Source organism: Numenius arquata, chromosome 2 (assembly GCF_964106895.1).
Source record: "Numenius arquata chromosome 2, bNumArq3.hap1.1, whole genome shotgun sequence".
NCBI lineage: Eukaryota > Metazoa > Chordata > Aves > Charadriiformes > Scolopacidae > Numenius > Numenius arquata.
In genome coordinates, this window is record NC_133577.1 from 131,998,415 (window position 1) to 132,019,015 (window position 20,601).

At 66.1% G+C, this 20,601-nt stretch overlaps 2 protein-coding genes across 2 annotated transcripts; one reads left to right on the forward strand and one right to left on the reverse strand.

Annotated features, from left to right (window-relative positions):
* The first annotated feature begins 1,016 nt into the window (after window positions 1-1,016).
* Window positions 1,017-7,072, forward strand: PAX4 (paired box 4). Its single transcript, XM_074167787.1, has 9 exons — window positions 1,017-1,029; window positions 1,612-1,742; window positions 1,843-2,058; window positions 2,628-2,678; window positions 3,082-3,100; window positions 3,719-3,850; window positions 4,153-4,235; window positions 5,996-6,065; window positions 6,885-7,072. Exons 1-9 carry the CDS (start codon window positions 1,017-1,019, stop codon window positions 7,070-7,072), a joined length of 903 nt encoding a protein of 300 aa, XP_074023888.1.
* Window positions 7,073-14,821: 7,749 nt separating this feature from the next.
* Window positions 14,822-18,941, reverse strand: ARF5 (ARF GTPase 5). Its single transcript, XM_074166359.1, has 6 exons — window positions 18,875-18,941; window positions 18,695-18,775; window positions 17,035-17,144; window positions 16,602-16,673; window positions 15,658-15,783; window positions 14,822-14,908 (listed from the first exon to the last, which is right to left on the reverse strand). Exons 1-6 carry the CDS (start codon window positions 18,939-18,941, stop codon window positions 14,822-14,824), a joined length of 543 nt encoding a protein of 180 aa, XP_074022460.1.
* Between the last annotated feature and the right edge of the window lie 1,660 nt (window positions 18,942-20,601).

Here is a 20,601-nt window from a genome sequence, read left to right on the forward strand (position 1 = left end):
GATGCGGGGCACCGCTTGCTCCAGGGGTGTTGGGTGCAACGATGGTGTCCCACAGCCGGGACATCGGTGTCTAAACCCATGGGGCTGCCTTGGGCCAGGATGTGGAGCGAGGGAAGGGGGGGGGGGGGGGGCAGGCAGAAGTGCTGGAGACAGGGAAAAATCACAGGGGCTCCGGGAATAGTGTGTACGCACGTGGGGGAACCCAGCCTTCATCTTCAGAGATGGCAGAGGAGGAGGAGGAGCAGAGGACCGAAGGAGGAGAGGTTACCCCGGCTGCCTCGGGCCGGTGGCTCCTCGGCTGGGTCTGGCTCTCGGTGCCGCCAACCCACCCCCACGCGATGACCCCAGCAACGGGACCACGGAATAAATCCCTCCCAAATAAATCAAGATACACCGAGAGGCAGCACCGCTGCTGGCGTAGGACACGGGGGGGGGGGGGGGGGGGTGTGCCCCGCACAGGCGTCGTGCCTGGGAGCCGCCGGAGAGGCAGCAGGGAAGGGTTAAAGTGGGTGACAAACGGCTCAGGAGCCGGCACCCCAGTTCAGAGGTCCCCATCCCGTCCCCTGCCACCTCCTGCCCGCCACGTCCCCGCGACAGGACCCTGGCGCTCAGCCGCGGCGGGGTGGGCTCGGGGGAAACCCTCCGTCCCCGGGGGGCGCCGGGACACGGCTCGGCCCCGCCGGCTCCGTTGCGTTCCGGTGGCTGCCGGTCACGGGGCAGAATTCCCGGCGTCTTCCCGGCCGCTTTCAGAGCCCGAGCGGCTCCTCGGGAGCGCTTGGAAGCCCAGGTCCCGTTCATCCGCTGTGCCCGGAGCGCGGCGGTGTCCCCGGCAGCCAGACGCCCCTCCAGCGTTTCCATCCTCTGCCCTCGCCCCCCCACCCGCCCCCCCCCTTTCTTGGGGCAGGAGGGTGGGCAGGGGACGCGCTGTCACTGCTTTATCCGGCCTCAGGACCGCAGCCGCCTCCCCTCGGCAACTCCCGGGCACCGAAAGCCCCCCCCCGCCGCGAAGCCTCGCCATGCAACACCGAGGTGAGCCGTGCTGCTGCACCGGGGGGGCTCAGGGAGCGTGGTCCCGGCACCCACGGTCCGGGGGGGGGGCGGGGGAGCGGGCATGGGGGGGGGGGGGGGGTGTCAGCCCCTGCACAAATGAGGCTGCTTTTCCCCCCACAGATCCCACAGTGGGTGCTGGTGGCTCCACAAGGTCCTCCTGCCCCCCTGATGGTGTCCAGCGCTTCCCTGCCTCCCCCCCCCCAGCCGGTCACCCCCCTTTGGAGCTGCCTCCCCCTGCTGCCCCTGCCTGGAGGAACCTCCTCGTGCTCCCCCAGGGAGTATTTTTTTCTGCCAGCATCACCCGGGCTGGTGTCCCCCCCCCCGTTCCCTGCCTGCTCCTGCCGCACGCTGCCTGCACCCACACCCCGGCACACCAGCCCCACATCGCCCCAAGCCCCCTGCCCGGCCCCCTCCAAACCCCCACCCAGTGCACGGGGGTCCCCAACGCCACCGCTCCTTCACCCCGCGAAGGCTCAGGCGCCGGCGCTCTCCCGGGGAGGGAAGGGCAGGCAGCGTCCCCCCCCTGTCCCCCGTCACCCCCTGCTTGGCCTCCCCCCCCAGGTCCCAGCGGCGTGAACCAGCTGGGGGGTCTCTTCGTCAACGGCCGCCCCCTCCCCGCCTGCAAGAGGAAGAGGATCATCGAGCTGGCGGCGTGCGGCGTCCGCACCTCCGACATCTCCCGCACCCTCAAGGTGCAGCTGGGTCGGGGGGCGGGAGGATATTTGGGGGGGGTGTGGAGGGGTGTCTCCTTCTCCCCCAAACCCTTTTCCCGCTGAGCCCCCCCCCCCGCAGGTGTCCAACGGCTGCGTCAGCAAGATCCTGGGCCACTACTACCGGACGGGGGCCGTGGAGCCCAAGGCCATGGGGGGCAGCAAGCCCCGCATGGCCACCCCCGAGGTGGTGGCCAGGATCGCCCAGCTGAAGCTGGAGCAACCCTCCCTCTTCGCCTGGGAGATCCGCCGGCAGCTGCACGCCGAGGGCACCTGCGCCAGCAACGGGACCCTCAGCGTGAGTCCCTGCTTGGGCGGGGGGGGCTGCGGGGACGCCAGGGAGGGGCGCTGCGCGGTGGTGGGGCCACCCCATGGCTGGGGTGGGGGGCAACGGGAAGGATGCGCAGGGTGCTGGGGAGAAGCAGACAGGGAGGGGAAGGCAAATTGCCCCCTCCCGGGTAAAGCAGAGCCCCCCCAGCAAGCCTGGCATCGTCTCGGGCACCGGGACGCCGTGGTGGGTCTGTTACCGGTGGGCAGAAACAATAACACGCAATCTTCAGCCTCAGCGCGGGAAGCCGGGCTTCCTAATGCCAAGAGGCACCCCTATAAACCCCCCGGGCTCCAGCCCCCCGGGGCAGGTCGCCCCCCCACCACCACCCCACCCCAATTTTGCCCCTCCGCCCAAATTAAAAGGGTGCCTGGATCAACAAAGAGCCCAGCAGATGGGCACGGCTGCGGGAGAGCACCCGGAGATGAGCTTTGGGGTGTCAGCTTCCATCCCTCCCCGCTTTGCCCCCCCACCCCCGGCTCCCACCCCTGCACCCCCGGCCCGCGGCGCAGCCCCCAGCCCCGTCTCCCCCTGCCCAGGTCTCCTCCATCAACCGGGTGCTGAGGAACCTGCCCAGCGACCTGCGCCTGGTGGCCCACGGGGGCTTCGCCGGGGACCCGCCGCCACCGGGTGAGCTTTGCCGGGGGTGACAGCGCGGGGGGGGGGGCACCCCATGGGAGAGACCTGCTGCCGGCGGGCAGAGAGCTCCTGCCGCCACCGGCATCTGGCTACACACGTGTCCACGGGTGCACACGCACACAGGCATGCACATACGATACCATATGATATAGGGAAGAACTTTGTAGTGAAGGGTTGATGGTTGGATTCGGTGATCCCAAGGGTCTCTTCCAACCTGGATGATTCTATGATTCTATACACACGTGTGCACGCAAACATGCACACAAATACACACGCACGCACGCAAACACACACACGTGCATGCAAACACGCACGCATCACACACACGTGCAAACATGCACACACACATGCAAGCACACATACATGCAAACACGCACACACACTCAAATGCACACACATGCATGCAAACATGCACACATGCAAACACATGCGCACAAATACAGACACACATGCATGCACACACGCATGCACACACACATGCATGCAAACATACACACATGCATGAAAACACACCCCACGCATGCAAACATGCACACATGCGCATGAATACACACACAGGCATGCAAACTCCCACACATGCACATACACACATGTACATGCAAACACACACAGGCATGAAAGCACACACATGTGCATGCAAACACACACCTGTATGCAAACACACATGTGCATGCAAACACACACACACATACACAAACATGCATACATGCACACAAATACACATACAAACATGCACACACACATGTGCATGCACACACGCACACACGCGCACGTCCACGCACATGGCTCCTCCACACACCCCTGCGCTGGCCCTGTGCCCCCCAAGCAAAGGGGCTCATGGACCCTCCCTGACCCTTCCCAACCCCTCCCAGGGAGCCCCCAGGGCTGGGGCCCCCCCGCCCCAAAACCTTCTCCCTTCCTGTCCCCACAGTGTCCCCCCCCGCCGCCCCCTCCACCCCGCGTCCCCCGGGCTGCCCCTCGCCCGCTGAAGCCGGTGCCGCCGTCTCCCCGGGGACCCTGCACCCCCCGCAGGGGTCAGCGTCCGGCCGGCGCCCCCCCCCCAGCAGCCAGCACAGGAACAGGACCGTCTTCTCCAGCCAGCAGTCGGAGGCCCTGGAGAAAGGTAGCGGCTCCCGGGGGACACGGGGACATTCGGGGTGCCCGCCCCGAGCTGCCGCGGGGGTGTCGGGATGGAGCAGGGCCGTTCCCGGGGGGGTGGGGTGAATTGCTGCTTTCTGGGGGGGCTCCCACCCCTTTGGACGGCATGGCCACGGCTGCGCCACCCCAAACCCTTCTGAATTGTGGGCACCGGGGCTTGGCGATGGACCGGCTGCAGCCCCTCACCCTGGCATCGCCCGCCAAGGGGGGGGGGGGGGGGAGGGTGCGCCAGACGGGCTGGTCTCACCCCCCCATTCCCCCTTGCAGAGTTCCAGAGGGGACAGTACCCGGACACTGTCACCCGGGAGAGACTGGCCGCGGCCACCCGGTTGCCCGACGCGACCATCAGGGTAAGAGGAGCCCCCCAAGGTTGCTGCCCCCCCCTTCCCCCCCGTTGGGAACACGCCTGGCCTCGGGGGTGCTGGGCTCAGGGGTGCCCATCCTGCCAGTGTGGGGGGGGACACAGGGGGGTCTCCAAGCCATGACACCTCTGCGGGCGGTGGGAACGGGCTCAGGCAGGCAGCATGACCCCCCCCCGAGAGCAGGTTTTGTCCCCAGCTCGGGGGTCTCTGCCCGCGGGTGGCTGGGCACGGGCAGGAGCGGGGCGGGGGTGGCTCTGCCAGGACGTGCCAGTTTCTCGTGCCGGTGCCAGAGCCACTGTGTGACACAGAGCACAGCCACTGTGTCCCCATCCCGGTGCAGCCACCACTCCGGCCCCTGCCCACCCCAGCTCTGCCCCGACGGGGGGGGCAGCACAGGGCCCGGCAGGTCATGGGGACACTGTGGGAGCCCAGGGTGGTGCCATGGGGCAGGGGGGCAGGTCGTGGGGACACTGCTGGTGCCCAGGGTGGTGCCACGGGGCAGGGGGGCAGGTCGTGGGGACACTGCTGGTGCCCAGGGTGGTGCCATGGGGCAGGGGGGCAGGTCGTGGGGACAGTGTTGGCGCCCAGGGTGGTGCCATGGGGCAGGGCGGGCAGGTCGTGGGGACACTGCTGGTGCCCAGGGTGGTGCCACAGGGCAGGGGGGCAGGGGAGGACTGCTGAGCTGTGGCACGCTCTGTGGCACACACCATGGCATGCTGTATGGCACACTGCGTGGCACGCTCCATGCCATCCACCATGGCAGACTCCATGGCACACTCTGTGGCACACTCTGTGGCACGCTTCATGGCACACTCTCGGGCACACTCCCTGACACACTCCATGGCACACACCATGCCACATTCTGTGGCAGATTTTATGGCATCCTTCGTGGCACACTCTATAACACGCTCCTTAGCACGCTCCATGGCACACTCCATGGCAGATTCCATGGCACACACCGTGGCACACTCCATGGCACACTCTATTGGCAGTTTCCGTAGCAGATTTCATGGCACTGCCCGTGGCACACTCCATGGCACACTTCCTGGCACACTCCCTGGCACACTCCATGGCACACACTGTGGCACATTCCCTGGCACACTCCATGGCACACTCCCTGGCACACTCCGTGGCACACTCCCTGGCACACTCCATGGTACACTCCATGGTACACTCCATGGCACACACCGTGGCACACTCCCTGGCACACTCCATGGCACATTCCCTGGCACACACTGTGGCACATTCCCTGGCACACTCCCTGGCACACTCCCTGGCACACACCGTGGCACACTCCCTGGCACGCTCCCCTCGCACACACATCCAGGGCACACTCAGTACCTCCCGGCAGACCCCCCCCCCCCCCCCCCGTGCTGTGGGCAAACCTTCACAGGTTCATGGCAGCCCCTTCCCCTCCCAGCCCCTCACTGGCCACCTCAGTGCCACAGGCAGGGATGGCAGTGAGTCGTCCCCCCCCGCCACATCACCCCACGCCGTGGCAATGCACACCCACGTGCCCCCACGTGTCACCCGTGCCCTGTGCCGCAGCAGCTCCCCGGAGCCTGGCATGGGCTTGCAGAACGATGAGATGGAGAAGACGTGGGATGAAACCCCTTCCTCTGCCCGTGCCCGTGGCTGGGGACACGTGGAGACGCCGTGTCCCGGGGCAAAGCGTTGTGCCAAGGAGCCGGGGGTGTTGTGCCACGGGGTGGGGGCAGACAGCCTCAGCCTCCTCCCTCCCCCCCCAGGTCTGGTTCTCCAACCGAAGGGCGAAGTGGCGGCGGGAGGCCAAGCAGAAGCTGGAGGCTGGTGGTGCAGGTGACAGCCCGGGGCTTGGAGGGGACAGGACGGGGTCCAGGGGCCACCCGGGGAGGGAGGGCGGCTGAAATCTGGCACTCGGCACTGGGACACCTAGGTTCGGTTCCCCCAAAATCAGGGCTGGGGACCAGCGTGGCCCCAGAGCCCCACTTCTCCCCACACAGGCTCCTGGTGCGACTGGATGCTGCCCCACGGGGTGGCCGTGGCTGCTTTCCTCCCCCCGGCTACGACAGCCGCCGGCTCCGCACAGGTAGGAGATGGCCAGGGACGATGGGGGGGCCTCGCCAGCACCCCAACGGGCTCCGGGCACCCTCTGGAGCCCACGCTCCCATTGCCCGGCTGCTCTGAGCCCTCCAGGCAGGTCTGGTCCCAAAGCATCCCCATGGATGCCCTGTGACATCCCACACTCTGGTGTGTTCCCCCCCCCAGCTCCTCCCAGCCGCCCCCACTGGCTCACCGCAGCCCCTCCATGGTCACGGTCACGGTCACAGCCAGGGTCTCACCGGCCCCCCAGCCCCGCTGCACCTCTGCACCTCCGGCCCCTGCGCCTGGGACGACGCCTGCTGTGGTAAAAGGACCGGGAGGGGGGGCTGGGACCCCGGGGGGGCTGGGACCCCCGGGCACGGCCGGGATGGGAGCCAGCGGCAAGGTGTGGGACCCCACGGGGTGCTGGAGGTTGCGAGGAGCCGTCCCTCCTGGCCCCACAGCGATGGAGGGTGGCTGCTGTGGGGTGGGTGTCCCCTGCCCCACAGCAGAGCGGGGATGGGGGTGATGCTCCCCAGCCCCCTGCACTGCCTGAACCCCGTTTCCATCCCGCAGGCCTGACCCCCGGCGGCAGCCCCCCTCCGGCTCCCTGGCAGCCCCCCTTCACCCTGCTGCCCCCCCAGGCTCACCTGCACCCCACTGCCAGCCTGCTGCCCGGACCCCTGCTGAGCCCCCCAGCGCTCCATGCCAGCTCCCCGGAGCCCCTCGCCCACCTCCACGCACCGGGGTGTCCCTGGCTCTGAGGGTCCCCGGCGAGGCGGGGGGCTCCGGTGCAGTGAGTCGAGGATGTCTGTGCACGGATGCACAACGGTGACACTTGGGCCACCATCAGCTCGCTGTCTGGACCCCCCCCCCATCACCCTCCCAGGAGCTCCCAGGACCCTCCCAGGTCCATGGGGCAGAGGGGGTGGGTGCTCGGGGGTAACACCTCCCTTTCCTCCCCTCCCCGCTGCCCCCCCCCCGAGACCTCCTCTAATCCCATCCATCATTTTTAGCCTGGCTCCGACCGGGACACAGCATGGCAGGGGCAGCCCCCAGCAGCTCCCCAACCCCCCCCCCCCCCCCCGCAGTGGGGTGATGCCCCCCTGCATCCATCCCAGCGGGAGTTTTGCCACCCCCAAGGCAGGAAAGCTCCATGCTGGGCTTTGCCCGGCCACCGGCCTCTTCCTCCGCTGCCTCGGGTGGCTTGTGGGGACCAGGGCCACCACCACGTCCCTGGGGCTGTGGCTGGGGACGGGCAGTGGGAGCTGAGCACCTTGGGGACCCTCTCATCACTCTGGAGCACTTGTCACCATCCCCAGTGCCACGTCCCCTGTCCCACACTGCAGACGGGTGGGCAGTGTCCCTGCCCCGCTTCCCTGCTGCATCCCCCGGCCAGCATCCCTCCACCCCGTTCAAGCTTCCCACCCACCCCCCCCGCCTTCTATTTATAATACCATTAAATTACCCTGGGAATAGTTAATTAACCGCTGGGGGGGGGAGGAATAGTCAATGCCCACGCTCCCACCCACCCAATCCTGCGGGTGCCGGGGTGCTGCTGGGCGGGAGGTGCATGGGGGGATGTGGGACAGTGGGGGGGACCCCCGGCCGGGCAACCCTTCTCCTGCCCGCCGGGCTCCCGGGAGCATCCCTGCCGTGGCACCGGGAAGCAGCGGGGGAGACCCCGCTGGCAAATGGGGGCTTTTCCTGGTGCCTCCAGAGAAACCTGTAGCCCAGAGGGGGCTCCGCTAGCCGGGATGTCAGGGAGTCTCCAAAGCCAGGGGACCAGGGGCTGTGCAGGATGGGCAAGCAGGAAAAATACTCACCGTGGCTATTGTGCCCCCCCCGCCCCGGCCATTGCCCGTAGCTGTGGGCGAGCCCCCCAGTGCCAATGGCTTCAGCACAGCCCGGTAGGGAGCCGGGTGGCCAGCGGGCAGGACCGTGTGGCACAGCCAGGACCAGCTCCAGCCATCCCGCATCCCACGCCGGCCCCTCCACCGTCACCTCGCAGAGCCCGCAGCCCCCACCCCGGGGCAGAATCTTGCTCTAAATAAAAAGTTTTGGGGTTTTCTTTTGTTTGTTTAGAAATGGAACGTAACGGCGGAGGCAGGGGAAAGGCGCCGGCACCAAGCTGAAAAAATGGTTTTAGTGGAAGGAAAATGGTTGTTTCCTTCAGCCAAAGGAAACCAAAGGGGGGGGGGGGTGTCAGCCCAAGGTGAGGGCTTTCCCCTTTTGAGGGGCCTGGGCAGGGACACTGCCCGGTGGTCACCGGTCACCGTCCCCCCGTGCCCACAGCCCCTGGCCAGGAGCCCAGCTGCTCTGAGGGGAGCCCATGGAGCCCCTCTCTCCCCCAGAACATCGGGCTCCAGCTTAGTTTCTGTCTTTTTAGAATCATAGAATCACAGAATGGTTAGAGTTGGAAGGGACCTTAAAGATCATCGAGTTCCAACCCCCCTGCCATGGGCAGGGACACCTCCCACCAGACCAGGTGGCTCAAAGCCCCATCCAGCCTGGCCTTGAACCCCTCCAGGGATGGGGCAGCCACAGCTTCCCTGGGCAACCTGTTCCAGTGCCTCACCACCCTCACAGGAAAGAATTTCCTCCTAATATCTCATCTAAATCTCCCCTCTTCCAATTTAAAACCATTACCCCTTGTCCTGTCACTACAGCTCCTGACAAAGAGTCCCTCTCCGGCTCTCCTGGAGGCTCCCTTCAGATATTGGAAGGCTGCTATGAGGTCTCCCCGGAGCCTTCTCTTCTCCAGGCTGAACAACCCCAGCTCTCTCAGCCTGTCTTCACAGGGGAGGTGCTCCGTCCCTCTGATCATCTCCGTGGCCCTCCGCTGGACCCGTTCCAACAGGTCCATGTCCTTCCTGTGTTGAGGACTCCAAAGCTGGACACTGTGCTCCAGGTGGGGTCTCACGAGCGCAGAGTAGAGGGGTAGAGTCACCTCCCGTGACCTGCTGGACACACTTCTCTTGATGCAGCCCAGGATGGGGTTGGCTTTCTGGGCTGCCAGCGCATGTCACTGGCTCATGTTGAGCTTCTCACCCACCAACACCCCCAAGTCCTTCTCCTCAGGGCTGCTCTCCAGCCATTCTCCGCCCAACCTGTGTTTGTTGATTGCCACATCCCAGGTGCCGGACCCTGCACTTGGCCTGGTTGATCTTCATGAGATTTGCACGAGCCCATCTCTCAAGCCTGTCCAGGTCCCTCTGGATGGCATCCCTTCTCTCCAGCGTGTCGACCGCGCCACCGAGCTTGGTGTTGTTTAAGCAAGAAAAAAATAATTTCTATAAGAGAAAAATGTTCTACGGACTTCTACAAGTGAGAAACCATCCCAGGAGTATGTGGTCCCGATCCTTCAGTCTTGGGGGACACTGACGGTGTCTCTGGAGTCACCACTGGAGGTTCTTGCTCGCCTGCACCCACCAGGCAGCGGCTGCACCAGCCCCGGTCCCATCTTGGCCGTCCGTCTGTCCTGGCCACCATCTGAGCTGTGGGAGCATCCCAGGACCAGGGATGAGACCTGGCAAACTCACGGCATGTACTACTGACCATCTCATGGGAATGGGGACATCTCTGGTGTCGGAGCAGACTCATAAGACGGAACTGAGCGAGGATGCCCTGGGCCACCCCGAGCCCCCCCCCTGGGATGCAGCTCCGGTGAGCGGCTCCCTCTGCCCGTGCGATGCCATGGGCCACCGGGCACCCGGCACAGACGGGGCTGCAAACAGCCAGCACGGTCCCCAGGCAGCTCCACGACACACACGGAGCCCACGGCAGCGGGATTTCAGCCGTGCTCGGCCCTGGGGACAGGGATGGGGACAGGACGGTGGCAGGAGCCTTTTCCTTCCAGAAGCGTGGAGCGACTCGGGCGGGTTCGGGTGTATTTTTGGGGGGCTGCAGGAGGCCGGGTGCCACGGTCATCGGTACCCGGACCCTGCGACACCGCATGGCAGCAGAGCCACGGCTCACTCCCAGCCCTTAAAAACATTAAAAACTGAAATTGCTGGAATCACTGGAAGAGACCTCAGCAGGGACCAGTGGCCGGTGTGGGACGCTGCCACCGGTGTGGTGCTGTTTGGGGGGGCACCACCCTGGGGCACCCGAAATGCTGCGGGGCACCGGGACCCTGCGGGAGCCAGCCCTTGGGGCGCCTGGCCACGGGGAGGGGGTGCAGGGCAGGACCCCCCCAGGCTTTGGCAGCAAAGAGAGACCTCACCGGTCACTGCGGCGTGGTGGGGGGCTCCTTCCCTGGCTCGGGGGGCAGCCGGGGTGTTCACCCCCCCTTTGCCGTGGCGGGGCAATGCCCAGGGCACAGGCAGGTTTTGCAAACCCTTCCTGGAGAAGCAAGCGGGCAGCGAGCTCTCCTGCCTGCTCCTGCCTGCTCTCCTGCCTGCTTCCCTGCCTGTTCCCCTGCCTGCTCCTGCCTGCTCTCCTGCCTGCTTCTGCCTGCTCCTGCCTGCTCCTGCCTGCTCTCCTGCCTGCTTCTGCCTGCTCCCCCGCCTGCTCCCCTGCCTGTTCCCCTGCCTGCTTCTGCCTGTTCCCCTGCCTGCTTCTGCCTGCTCCCCTGCCTGCTCCCCCACCTGTTCCCCTGCCTGTTCCCCTGCCTGCTTCTGCCTGCTCCCCCGCCTGCTCCCCTGCCTGTTCCCCTGCCTGTTCCCCTGCCTGCTTCTGCCTGCTCCCCTGCCTGCTCCCCCACCTGTTCCCCTGCCTGTTCCCCTGCCTGCTTCTGCCTGTTCCCCTGCCTGCTCCCCTGCCTGTTCCCCTGCCTGCTTCTGCCTGCTCCCCTGCCTGTTCCCCTGCCTGCTCCCCTGCCTGCTCCCCTGCCTGTTCCCCTGCCTGCTCCCCTGCCTGCTTCTGCCTGCTTCTGCCTGTTCCCCTGCCTGCTCCTGCCTGTTCCCCTGCCTGTTCCCCTGCCTGCTCCCCTGCCTGTTCCCCTGCCTGCTTCTGCCTGCTCCCCCGCCTGCTCCCCTGCCTGCTCCCCTGCCTGCTTCTGCCTGCTTCTGCCTGTTCCCCTGCCTGCTTCTGCCTGTTCCCCTGCCTGCTCCCCTGCCTGTTCCCCTGCCTGCTTCTGCCTGCTCCCCCGCCTGCTCCCCTGCCTGCTCCCCTGCCTGTTCCCCTGCCTGCTCCCCTGCCTGCTCCCCTGCCTGTTCCCCTGCCTGCTCTTGCCTGCTCTCCTGCCTCCAGGATCCCATAGCACTGACAGCGGGGACATCAGCATGGCCAAGGGGACATGTCCTGGCCACACCGCTGGAGGAGAGGGGACTCAGGCACAGCCGGGCACCCACTGGTGGCCACGGCCGTGGGGAGCCATCAGGGCAGAGCGGGGCTGCAAAGGGCACAATGACACCTGGACCCTTGGGCTGTTGGCTCGGAGCGGGCAGTGGCCGGTGCCAAAGGGACGCCCCGCGGCCTTACAGCTGGCATTTCCAGGGCACGGCTCGTCTCAGCCCTGAGGGTGATGTCCAGGCCAGGCTGGAGGAACTGGTGCTAAATGGGGCATTAAATGATCTGCAGCGAGTGGCTGTCCTTTTGTCCCCTGGCTCGCTGAGAGCGGGGCTCCAGCCCTGCAGCGCCCATGTTGGACATTGAGCAGAAGCCCCCACCCCACGCTGTCCCCAGGGGGCTGGGGGGGGACAGTTGTCCCCAGTGCTGGAAGGACCATGCACAACCCAGCAGAGGGAGTCTGGCTTGTATCAGGACCAGTGTGGCCAGCAGGACTGCGGCAGTGACCGTCCCCCTGGACTGGTCACTGGTGAGGCCCCACCTCGAGGGCTGGGTCCAGTTTTGGGACCCTCACGACAGGAAAGACCTCGAGGGGCTGGAGCGTGTCCAGAGAAGGGCAACGGAGCTGGTGAGGGGTCTGGAGACCAAGGAGAAGGGTCTGGAGAACTTCTGAGGGAGCTGGGGGTGTTCAGCCTGGAGAAAAGGAGGCTGAGGGGAGACCTTCTCACTCTCTCCAACTCCCTGAAAGGAGGGGGTACCCAGGGGGGGTCGGTCTCTTCTCCCGAGGAACAAGTGATGGGACAAGAGGAAACGGCCTCAAGTTGCCCCAGGGGAGGTTTAGGATGGAGATTGGGAACAATTTCTTCATGGAAAGGGTTGTGAAGCCTTGGCAGAGGCTGCCCAGGGCAGGGGTTGAGGCACCATCCCTGGGGGGATTTCAAAGCCGGGCAGACGTGGGTCAGTGGTGGGTTTGGCAGTGTTGGGTTGATGGTTGGACTCCATGGTCTGAAAGGTCCCTTCCAACCTGGACAATGCTATGATTCTATGGGATATGGCTTTTCCCCGCCCTTTCTCAGTCCCCGAGGATTCTCTGCCTATGTGGTAAATCAAGCCGGGTGGGATGGATCTGTGCTACAACGGCCGTGTCTTAACCCCCAACTTGCACCACGGGGCCACCTCGGGTGCATCTGCCTCTTCTCCAGCCTGGGCTTCGCATGCTCTGCCCGTGGTGGCCCCGCTCTCAGGGTCTTGGCACCATGAGCAATCCCAGCTCCAAGCCAGCACCAGTCTGGGTAGTGGTGCTGTGCCCTAGAGCCAAGTGCTCCGGGGAAACCTTGCACCAAAGCACCCGGGAACCCCCCATCCCATCCTGTCCCCCCACTTTCCACCATCAAAGGCAACAACCCGCATCAGCTCTGGTGGCAGAGTCGGGGCTCTGGGACCTTGCGAGCTCTGCCCTCAGGCTCCAGCAGCCCCCCAGAGGGAAGGGGCAATCAGAGGGCCAGACCCAACTCTGCCACCAGAGCGGGGTGGGTCCCCATCCAGCATCCCCAGCAGGATGGGTGCTGGTGCACTGAGCACCCACCTCAGGCATTAGAGGGGGACAGCCAGGGCATCCCCACAGGGACAGAGCTGGGGGAACAGCCAGGGTATCCCCACAGGGACAGAGCTGGGGGACAGCCAGGGTATCCCCACAGGGACAGAGCTGGGGGGACAGCCAGGGTATCCCCACAGGGACAGAGCTGGGGGACAGCCAGAGCATCCTCACAGGGACAGAGCCGGGGAACAGCCAGGGTATCCCACAGGGACAGAGCTGGGGGAACAGCCAGGGTATCCCCACAGGGACAGAGCTGGGGGGACAGCCAGCACATCTCTGCAAGGACAGCCTTGGGGACAATCCGTGCAACCCTGCAGGAAGAGCCTGGGGGGACAGCCAGTGTAACCCTGCAGGGAAAACCTTGGGGACAGCCATCCCCACAGGGACAGCCTGGGAGGGGACAGCCCTTGTAACCCCACAGGGACAGCCTGGGGAGAGTCAGAGCATCCCCAGCAGGGACAGCTTGGGGAGACAGCCAGGGTACCCCCATAGGGACAGACTGGGGGGACAGCCAGCACATCTTTGCAAGGACAGCCTTGGGGACAGCCAGTGTAACCCTGCAGGAAGAGCCTGGGGGGACAGCCAGCGCATCCCTGCAAGGACAGCCTTGGGGACAGCCAGTGTAACCCTGCAGGGAAAGCCTTGGGGACAGCCAGGGCATCCCCGCAGGGACAGCCTGGGGGGGGACAGCCATGGCATCCCCCCCAGCCAGGGCCAGTCTGCTCCCCCTTCTCCCAGTGCCCGCCACTCGGCCCCTCGCTGCCAAGCATGGCCGCCCTCGGGTTGGGCTTTGCCCAGTCCCACTAATTACAACCCAATTAGCACTCCTGCAGCACGTGGCCTGAGCCGACCCCGCAGGGCTTTTTCCCACGGTGTGGCCCCAGCCCGGGCACCCCGGGGTGGCTATAAAACAGGCCAGCCCCTCTCCTGGCACCAGGGGACATCAGCTCGCAAACGCATCTCGGAGCCTCTGCCCACCTCCTCTGCCCGCCCCCCCCGCACAGCGCCCGCGGCGTTTTATTCCGACCCGGATCCCTGAGCCCAGAGACGCGGGTGGAAGATGCTCGTCGGGGAGCGGGGCTCCACGGTGGCCCCCGCAGCCAGCCAGAAACACGCCGGGCACAGGGTACAAAGTGGTGGAGTTTTAATTACTCGATGTACAACAGCACGTCACGCAGCCATACGCGCCCCCCCCCAGCCCCCCTCCCCCCCCCCCCCCCCCCCTTCCCCGAGAGAGAAAGAGAACTATAAAGTTTATCGAAGGATAAAAAGGGGGATCCTTCCTGTCCCGCAGCCCAGGGCTGCTTTCCCAGCCCCGCTCAGCCCCCACCGCCGGCTCCGGGGCGAGGAACGGGGACATTTGGGGACATGCCACCCCGGCAGGTCCGGGCAAGCTCTGGCAGAGAGCACATGCAGGTGGGGAGGGCGGCCGGCAACACGGGCAAAGGCAGGACACCGCCGAGGGGAGCTCTGCCCGAAGAGTCCTTGAGGTTCAAGTCCTACCAGATAAACACACAGAGACGAGGCCGCTCTGGGGAGAAAGGACAAAAGCAACCACCACCACCACCCCCGCCACCCCCCCCCCAGCTCCCTCCTCCCCGAATAAAACAAAAGGAAAACCAAACAAAAACAGCGGAGAAGAGAGGTCCTCCCGGCTCATCCGGTCCCCGCGCCGCCGGCCCGGCTAGCGCTTGGAGAGCTCGTGCGATAGCCAGTCCAGCCCGTCGTAGAGCCCCGTGCCCTGGGTCGCGCACGTCGCCTGCACGTACCACTGCAAAACAGCGGGAGAGGGGGGAAAGGGCTTTGGGTGCCGCCCCGGGCTGAGAGACGCAGGACAGACTTCTAACGCTGGGGAAAATTGCACTTTTAGAAGACTCCAGTGTCTGAATTTGTGAAAATATTTACTTTATAGCCAGCCAGGCTCTGTGGGATTCAAGGTTTTAGTGTTTTCGAGCCTTGCCAGGTGCAGGGACGAGGAGGAGCGAGGCCTGGGCGTTTGACCCGGGCTGGCCAACAGGAGTATTTCATACCATGAACGTCACATCCAATATAAATTAGAAAAGCCTGCTGCATAGCGGGCTCTCTCCCTGATGGCGGCGGGTCCAGAGAACTCCTCGCGCCGGTGCCGGAGCCCTGAGCCCTTCCCTTCCTCCTGAAGCCATTGCGCTCCCAGTGTCCCACATTTGCTGTCCCTGCTGGGAGCGCACGGCTTCCTCCCGACAGAATGGGCTGAGTATCATTCCTGTATATCTTATATCAGTATCGGCATTAATACTGGTTCTTTAGTATTGCTGTCAATTATTTAGTCTTAGTCTATTAAATCTCTTTATATTTCAACCCTTGTGTTTCTTTGTGTTCCCCGATTCCCCTTTCCGGGCGGGGAGGGGTCATCGGGTGACAGGATAATTGTCTAACGGCAATAGGTTGTTACGGGTTCTCTCAAACCGTAACAGGCGCCCGCCCCGGTGCGCCCCGGGTCCCTCCCGCGGGGATGGCACCCCCCAACCCCGGGTGACTCACGGTCCTGCTGCGCAGCGTCTGCAGCCCCAGCTTGTCGGTCAGCTCGCTCACCGCCATGGCGTTGGGCATGTCCTGCTTGTTGGCAAACACCAGCAAGACGGCGTCCCGCAGCTCGTCCTCCTGCAGCTGGGGAGGGAGAGGAGGGGACGGCTGAGCCGGGGGGGGAGGGCGGCTCTCGGTGAGCCATCGGTGACCCCCTCCCCCCCCCCCCCCCTGCTGCTTGGACAGACCCAAAGAGCCGGAGCGGGCTCTCCAGCTCCTCCTCCAGCATCTTGGCTGCCCTCCTGTCCCCATCGTTGCCCAGAAGTCTCAGTGGCACCGGGATGCTCTTCCAGGAGAAGCCGTGCCCTTCACTTGGGGGACCCCCACGTTGGAGCGAGGGGCTCCAGGGATGGGGGGGAGCACAGAGACCACCGTGGGGACAGTGGAAGAGAGCAGGCACGACGCTCCCCAAACAGCAGCAAGCGGGCAGTGGCCATCTCGTCCCTTCTCCCCGCTCTCGGGCTGTGACACACTCTGCTCTGCCTCCCCAGGGATGCTCTGGTCCCCCTGGGGCAGCCACACGGAGGAATAAACCACCCACACCTCACAGGCTGGCTCTCAGACGTCATTTCGGGATGCTGCCCCCCCTGCCCGTGTGCCCTGCGTGCTTGGCTCGCAAAGCCCTGACTATGTAAAACCCAAAACCGCGTTTTCTCGGCCATTTTTCCCCCTTGCAATTGCTCCCGATCCCTGGGGGTCCAGCCCCTGCCTGGCAGAGGAGTCGCTGTGGGGTCCCCAAGCCCGTCTGCAGACACCACATCGTGGGCAGAGCAGATCCAGGTCTCACCTCGCACCCACCCAGGGGCTGCTGTGGGGCCGGGAGAGCGGGAGGAGGGGGCTGGGGGACCCGGGGGACCCCCCACCTCCCTGCCACACCGAATATCCCTCCCCCCATCACTCACCATCTTCTGCAGTTCCTCGGCGGATTCCTGCACCCGCTCTCGGTCATTGCTGTCCACCACGAAGATGAGACCCTGCGGAGGAAGCCAGGCTGGAGCCGAGGGGGACATCCCAGGTGGACCCCCGGTACCCCCAACCAAGGCGGAGAGCAGCCCCACTGCCCACCTGGACCCCCCGCATAGAGCCAGAGCACCCTGGGGACAGAGCTGCCCCCTCGCCTGCTCCTCTGGACCCCTCTGCCTCGCTCCCCTCCAAGTGGGTGATGGGGCAAACACCCACATGTCCTCCCAGTGCTCCCAGTACCACCTCTCTGGGGACTGGGACGTGCTCTCTGCCACCACTCGCACACCCGGTTATGAGGCCACAAGCCCCGGGGAAGCCCGGGCCAGCCCCACCGTGGCTGGTGGAGCCTATCCCCGCCCTGACGCCACGTACCTGCGTGTTTTGGAAGTAGTGCCTCCAGAGGGGTCGGATTTTGTCCTGGCCGCCCACGTCCCAGACGGTGAAGCAGATGTTCTTGTACTCCACCGTCTCCACGTTGAACCCTGTTGGGGAGCGAGGGGGCAGGAGGGGCATGGGGAGAGGGTGACACTGCCGAGGAGAGCCCGGCTCCATCTCCATCCCACGAGGGATTTACACACGTGCATGAGATCCCCCTGTGCCCTCTCTTCTCCAGCCTGTCCTCCTACGAGAGGTGCTCCAGTCCCTACGGCATCGCCGTGGACTCACTCCAGTACATCCCCGTCCCTCCTGCACCGGGGAGCCCAGCACCAGCCCCAGCATCCCCAGGGGTCCCAGCAGGGCTGAGCAGAGGGGCAGGACCTCCTCTCCCCACCCGCTCTCAGTGCTCTGCCCAGCACAGCCCAAGGTCTGGTGGCCCCAAGCCACAAGGGCACGTGCCCGGTGCTTGCTCAGGTTCTTCCCCACCAGGACCTCCAGGACCTTCTCCCCAGAGCTGCTCTCCAGCAGGCACACCAGGGCCTGGGGCTGTTCCTCTCCAAGGGCAGGGCTTGGCACTCCCCTGGTTGAACTCCATGAGGTTCCTCTGCCCATTTCTCCAGCCTGCCCAGATCCCCCGGGATGGCAGCATGACCCTTGGCTGTACAACCACTCCTCCTAGCTCGGGGCCACCCACAAGCTTGCCGAGGGTGCTCTCCCCCCATCACCTCGGTCGCTAATGAAGATGTTCATCAGTGCTGGCCAGCGGGTGACCATGGGCAGCCAGCCTCCCTGACCCATTCCCAATCCACCTCCACCAGCCTGTGGGAGGTGGTGCTGAGCCCCCCGCTGAATGCTCCGCAGCGGGATCTGGCAGGACAGCAGAACACTCCGGGGCAGGCGCAGGTTGGGGCAGGTGGTGGGTGCCCATGCCGGTGGTGGGGAACCACCAGGGGTATTTTGGGGTGCAAGTCAGGCTCCCCACTGGGCTGAGCCCGGTACCCAGACAGGCACGGGATAACGGGAGGGTAACGGCTGGGTGGATGGGGCACCGGGGTGTCATGGGGCACATCTCACCCCAGGCAGCCCCCAGCTGATCGGGGTACCCAGGAGTGACCCGTGGGAGAGCGGTACCCGGGTGGGCAGCACGGCCTGCGGGATCGGGCTGGGGGGGGGCTGCCCGGTGCCGGCTGTCACAGGGAGGGTGGGGGGCTCTGTCTGGTAGCCGGCGTTCCATGGGAGCCCTGCCCGGTACCGGGTGCTTGGTGGGGACCCTGATGCTGTCAGGGTGATGCTGGGGTGAAGATGCTGTCAGAGGCAGGGTGGGCGTCCCTGCCCGGTACCCAGTGCTCGATGAGGGCCCTGCCCAGTATCCGGTGTTCAATGGGGACCCTGCCCGGTACCCGGTGCTCGATGAGTGCCCTGCCTGGTGCCAGCTGTCAGAGGGAGGATGGCACAGCCCTGCCCGGTACCCGGTGCTCGATGGGGGCCCTGCCTGGTACCCAGTGCTGGCTATCAGAGGCAGGGTGGGGGGCTCTGCCCGGTACCCGGTGCTCGATGGGGGCCCTGCGCGGTACCCGGTGCCGGCTACCAGAGGCAGGGTGGGGGGCTCTGCCCGGTGCCCGATGGGGGCCCTGCCTGGTGCCGGGGCGCTCACCGATGGTGGGGATGGTGGTGACGATCTCACCCAGCTTCAGCTTGTAGAGGATGGTGGTCTTGCCGGCGGCGTCGAGCCCCACTGCAACGAGGAGGCGGTGTCACCGGCGCCGGTTACCGGTACGTGCCCCGGCCCGTCCCCATCCCCCGCCCGGCCCTGCTCCGCCGCCCCCGCGCTCACCCATCAGGATCCGCATCTGCTTCTTGCCGAAGATGCGGGAGAAGATGGCGGAGACCGTGAGGCCCATGGCGGCGGCGGGAGGGACGGGAGGGGACGGGACGGGACGGGACGGCCGCGCTGCCACCCCGCTGCCTCCGCGCTCCGCCGTGCCGCAGGCCCCGCCCCCCGCGCACCGGGCCACGCCCCCCCGCGCACCGGGCCACGCCCCCTCCCCGCCCCCGCGGCTGCCGCCCCCGCTGCCCGCACCGCCAGGCCACGCCCCTCGCAGATAAGCCACGCCCCCGGCCCATTGTACCGCCCCCCCCGGGGCGCCGCACCTCACCGCATTGCCCCGCCCTCCCGGGAAGCCCCTCCCCCTCCAACGTACTCGCTCAGTGTTGACCCCGCCCTCATGCCGTATAGCCCCGCCCTCTTCATGTATAGCCACGCCCCTTGGCCACACCCCTACCGACGAGCCTGCGGCCCCGCCCGTGCCCGGCGGAAGCGCATGCGCAGTGCGCGTCGGCGTCAGGGGAGGGGGAGGCGTCCGACGGAAGTGGCGCGCGGCGCTCTGCGCGTGCGCAGCCGGTGCCGGCCCGGAGGTAAGGCCTGCGGCGGGGGGGAGGGCTGCCTTGGAGACCCCCGCGGCCCCCTGTGAGCCCCCGGTCCCCCCGCCACGGCTCCACGGCCACCCGTGACACCCCCCCCCCCCCCCAGCCGTGACCCCCCCCCAGCCCCCCTCCGCCGCCCCCCCTGCCCCACAAGCTCCCCCTCGCCCCACAGGCCCCTCCTGCCCCATAGGCCCCTCCACCACGGCTTCCCTTCGCCCCACGGCCCCCCCTGCCCCTTCACCGCGGTACCATGCCCCCCCCCTCCTGTCCCCTGCCCCCCGTGCCCCTCCACCAAAGCCCCACGGCTCCCTCCCTGCCCCACGGCCCCCCCCTGCCCCTCCACCACGGCCCTTCCCCGCTCTCTGGGCCCCACGGCCCCCCTGTCCCACCGATCTCCACGCCTCTGCCCAAAAGCCTCTTCTGTCCCATCCCGCACCCCAGGGGCCAGCCCCCTGCCCCGCGGACCCCCTTTGTCCCATGGCCTGTCAGCCCTGCCTGCTGCCCATGCACCCCCACCCTGCCCCATGCCCCTCTCTGCCCTATGTGTTCCCCCCGCCCCACAGCCCATCAGCCCTGCCTTCTCTCCATGCACCCCCACCCTGGCCCACAGCCCATCGGCCCCGCCTGCCCCCCCGTGTCCCTCCACCGCAGCCCCAAGATCTCTCCTGCTTTCCACAGACCTTCTGCTCCAGCCCTGTGGCCCCTCTCCCACTGCACTGCAGCCCCCCTGCCTCAGCGGCTGCCCCCACACCCTCTCCAGCAGCTTTCCCCCCCTCCGAACCCCACCATGTTCCTGTCCCACCCACACTCACTTCCTTCCCATGAATTCTCCGGCCCCGGGTGCTGACACCTCTCCCCTCTGTGGCAGGTCCTCTGCAGCGGACATCCCCCCATGACCTACCATGGGGACCCCTAAGACCTGGGCTCCCCCCACCTAGAGCTGGCAGCAGTTGGATTACCTTCGCAGCAGGCAGTGGTGTTGCCAAGAGACAGACCAAGGGTGGTGGTTTTTCCTTGAGAAGTAAAAATCGAGCTGTTTATAGATATAAATCCCCCTGTCTGACCTGAGGGGGGCGGCTGCAGTGGCAGATATCGCTGTATGAGGCCTTAAAGCATTTTATGGTTTTCTCCTTTCAG

What these genes read in the sequence shown, in the direction of transcription:
- PAX4 (XM_074167787.1), top strand. An exon ending in ACATCTCCCGCACCCTCAAG is followed by an intron (nt 1,743 to 1,842) that starts GTGCAGCTGGGT and finishes CCCCCCCCGCAG; the next exon opens with GTGTCCAACGGCTGCGTCAG. An exon ending in GTCGGAGGCCCTGGAGAAAG is followed by an intron (nt 3,851 to 4,152) that starts GTAGCGGCTCCC and finishes TCCCCCTTGCAG; the next exon opens with AGTTCCAGAGGGGACAGTAC.
- ARF5 (XM_074166359.1), bottom strand. Translation starts at nt 18,941, where the DNA reads ATGGGCCTCACGGTCTCCGCCATCTTCTCCCGCATCTTCGGCAAGAAG. An exon ending in GCAGATGCGGATCCTGATGG is followed by an intron (nt 18,776 to 18,874) that starts GTGAGCGCGGGG and finishes TCCTCGTTGCAG; the next exon opens with TGGGGCTCGACGCCGCCGGC. An exon ending in CACCACCATCCCCACCATCG is followed by an intron (nt 17,145 to 18,694) that starts GTGAGCGCCCCG and finishes GCTCCCCAACAG; the next exon opens with GGTTCAACGTGGAGACGGTG.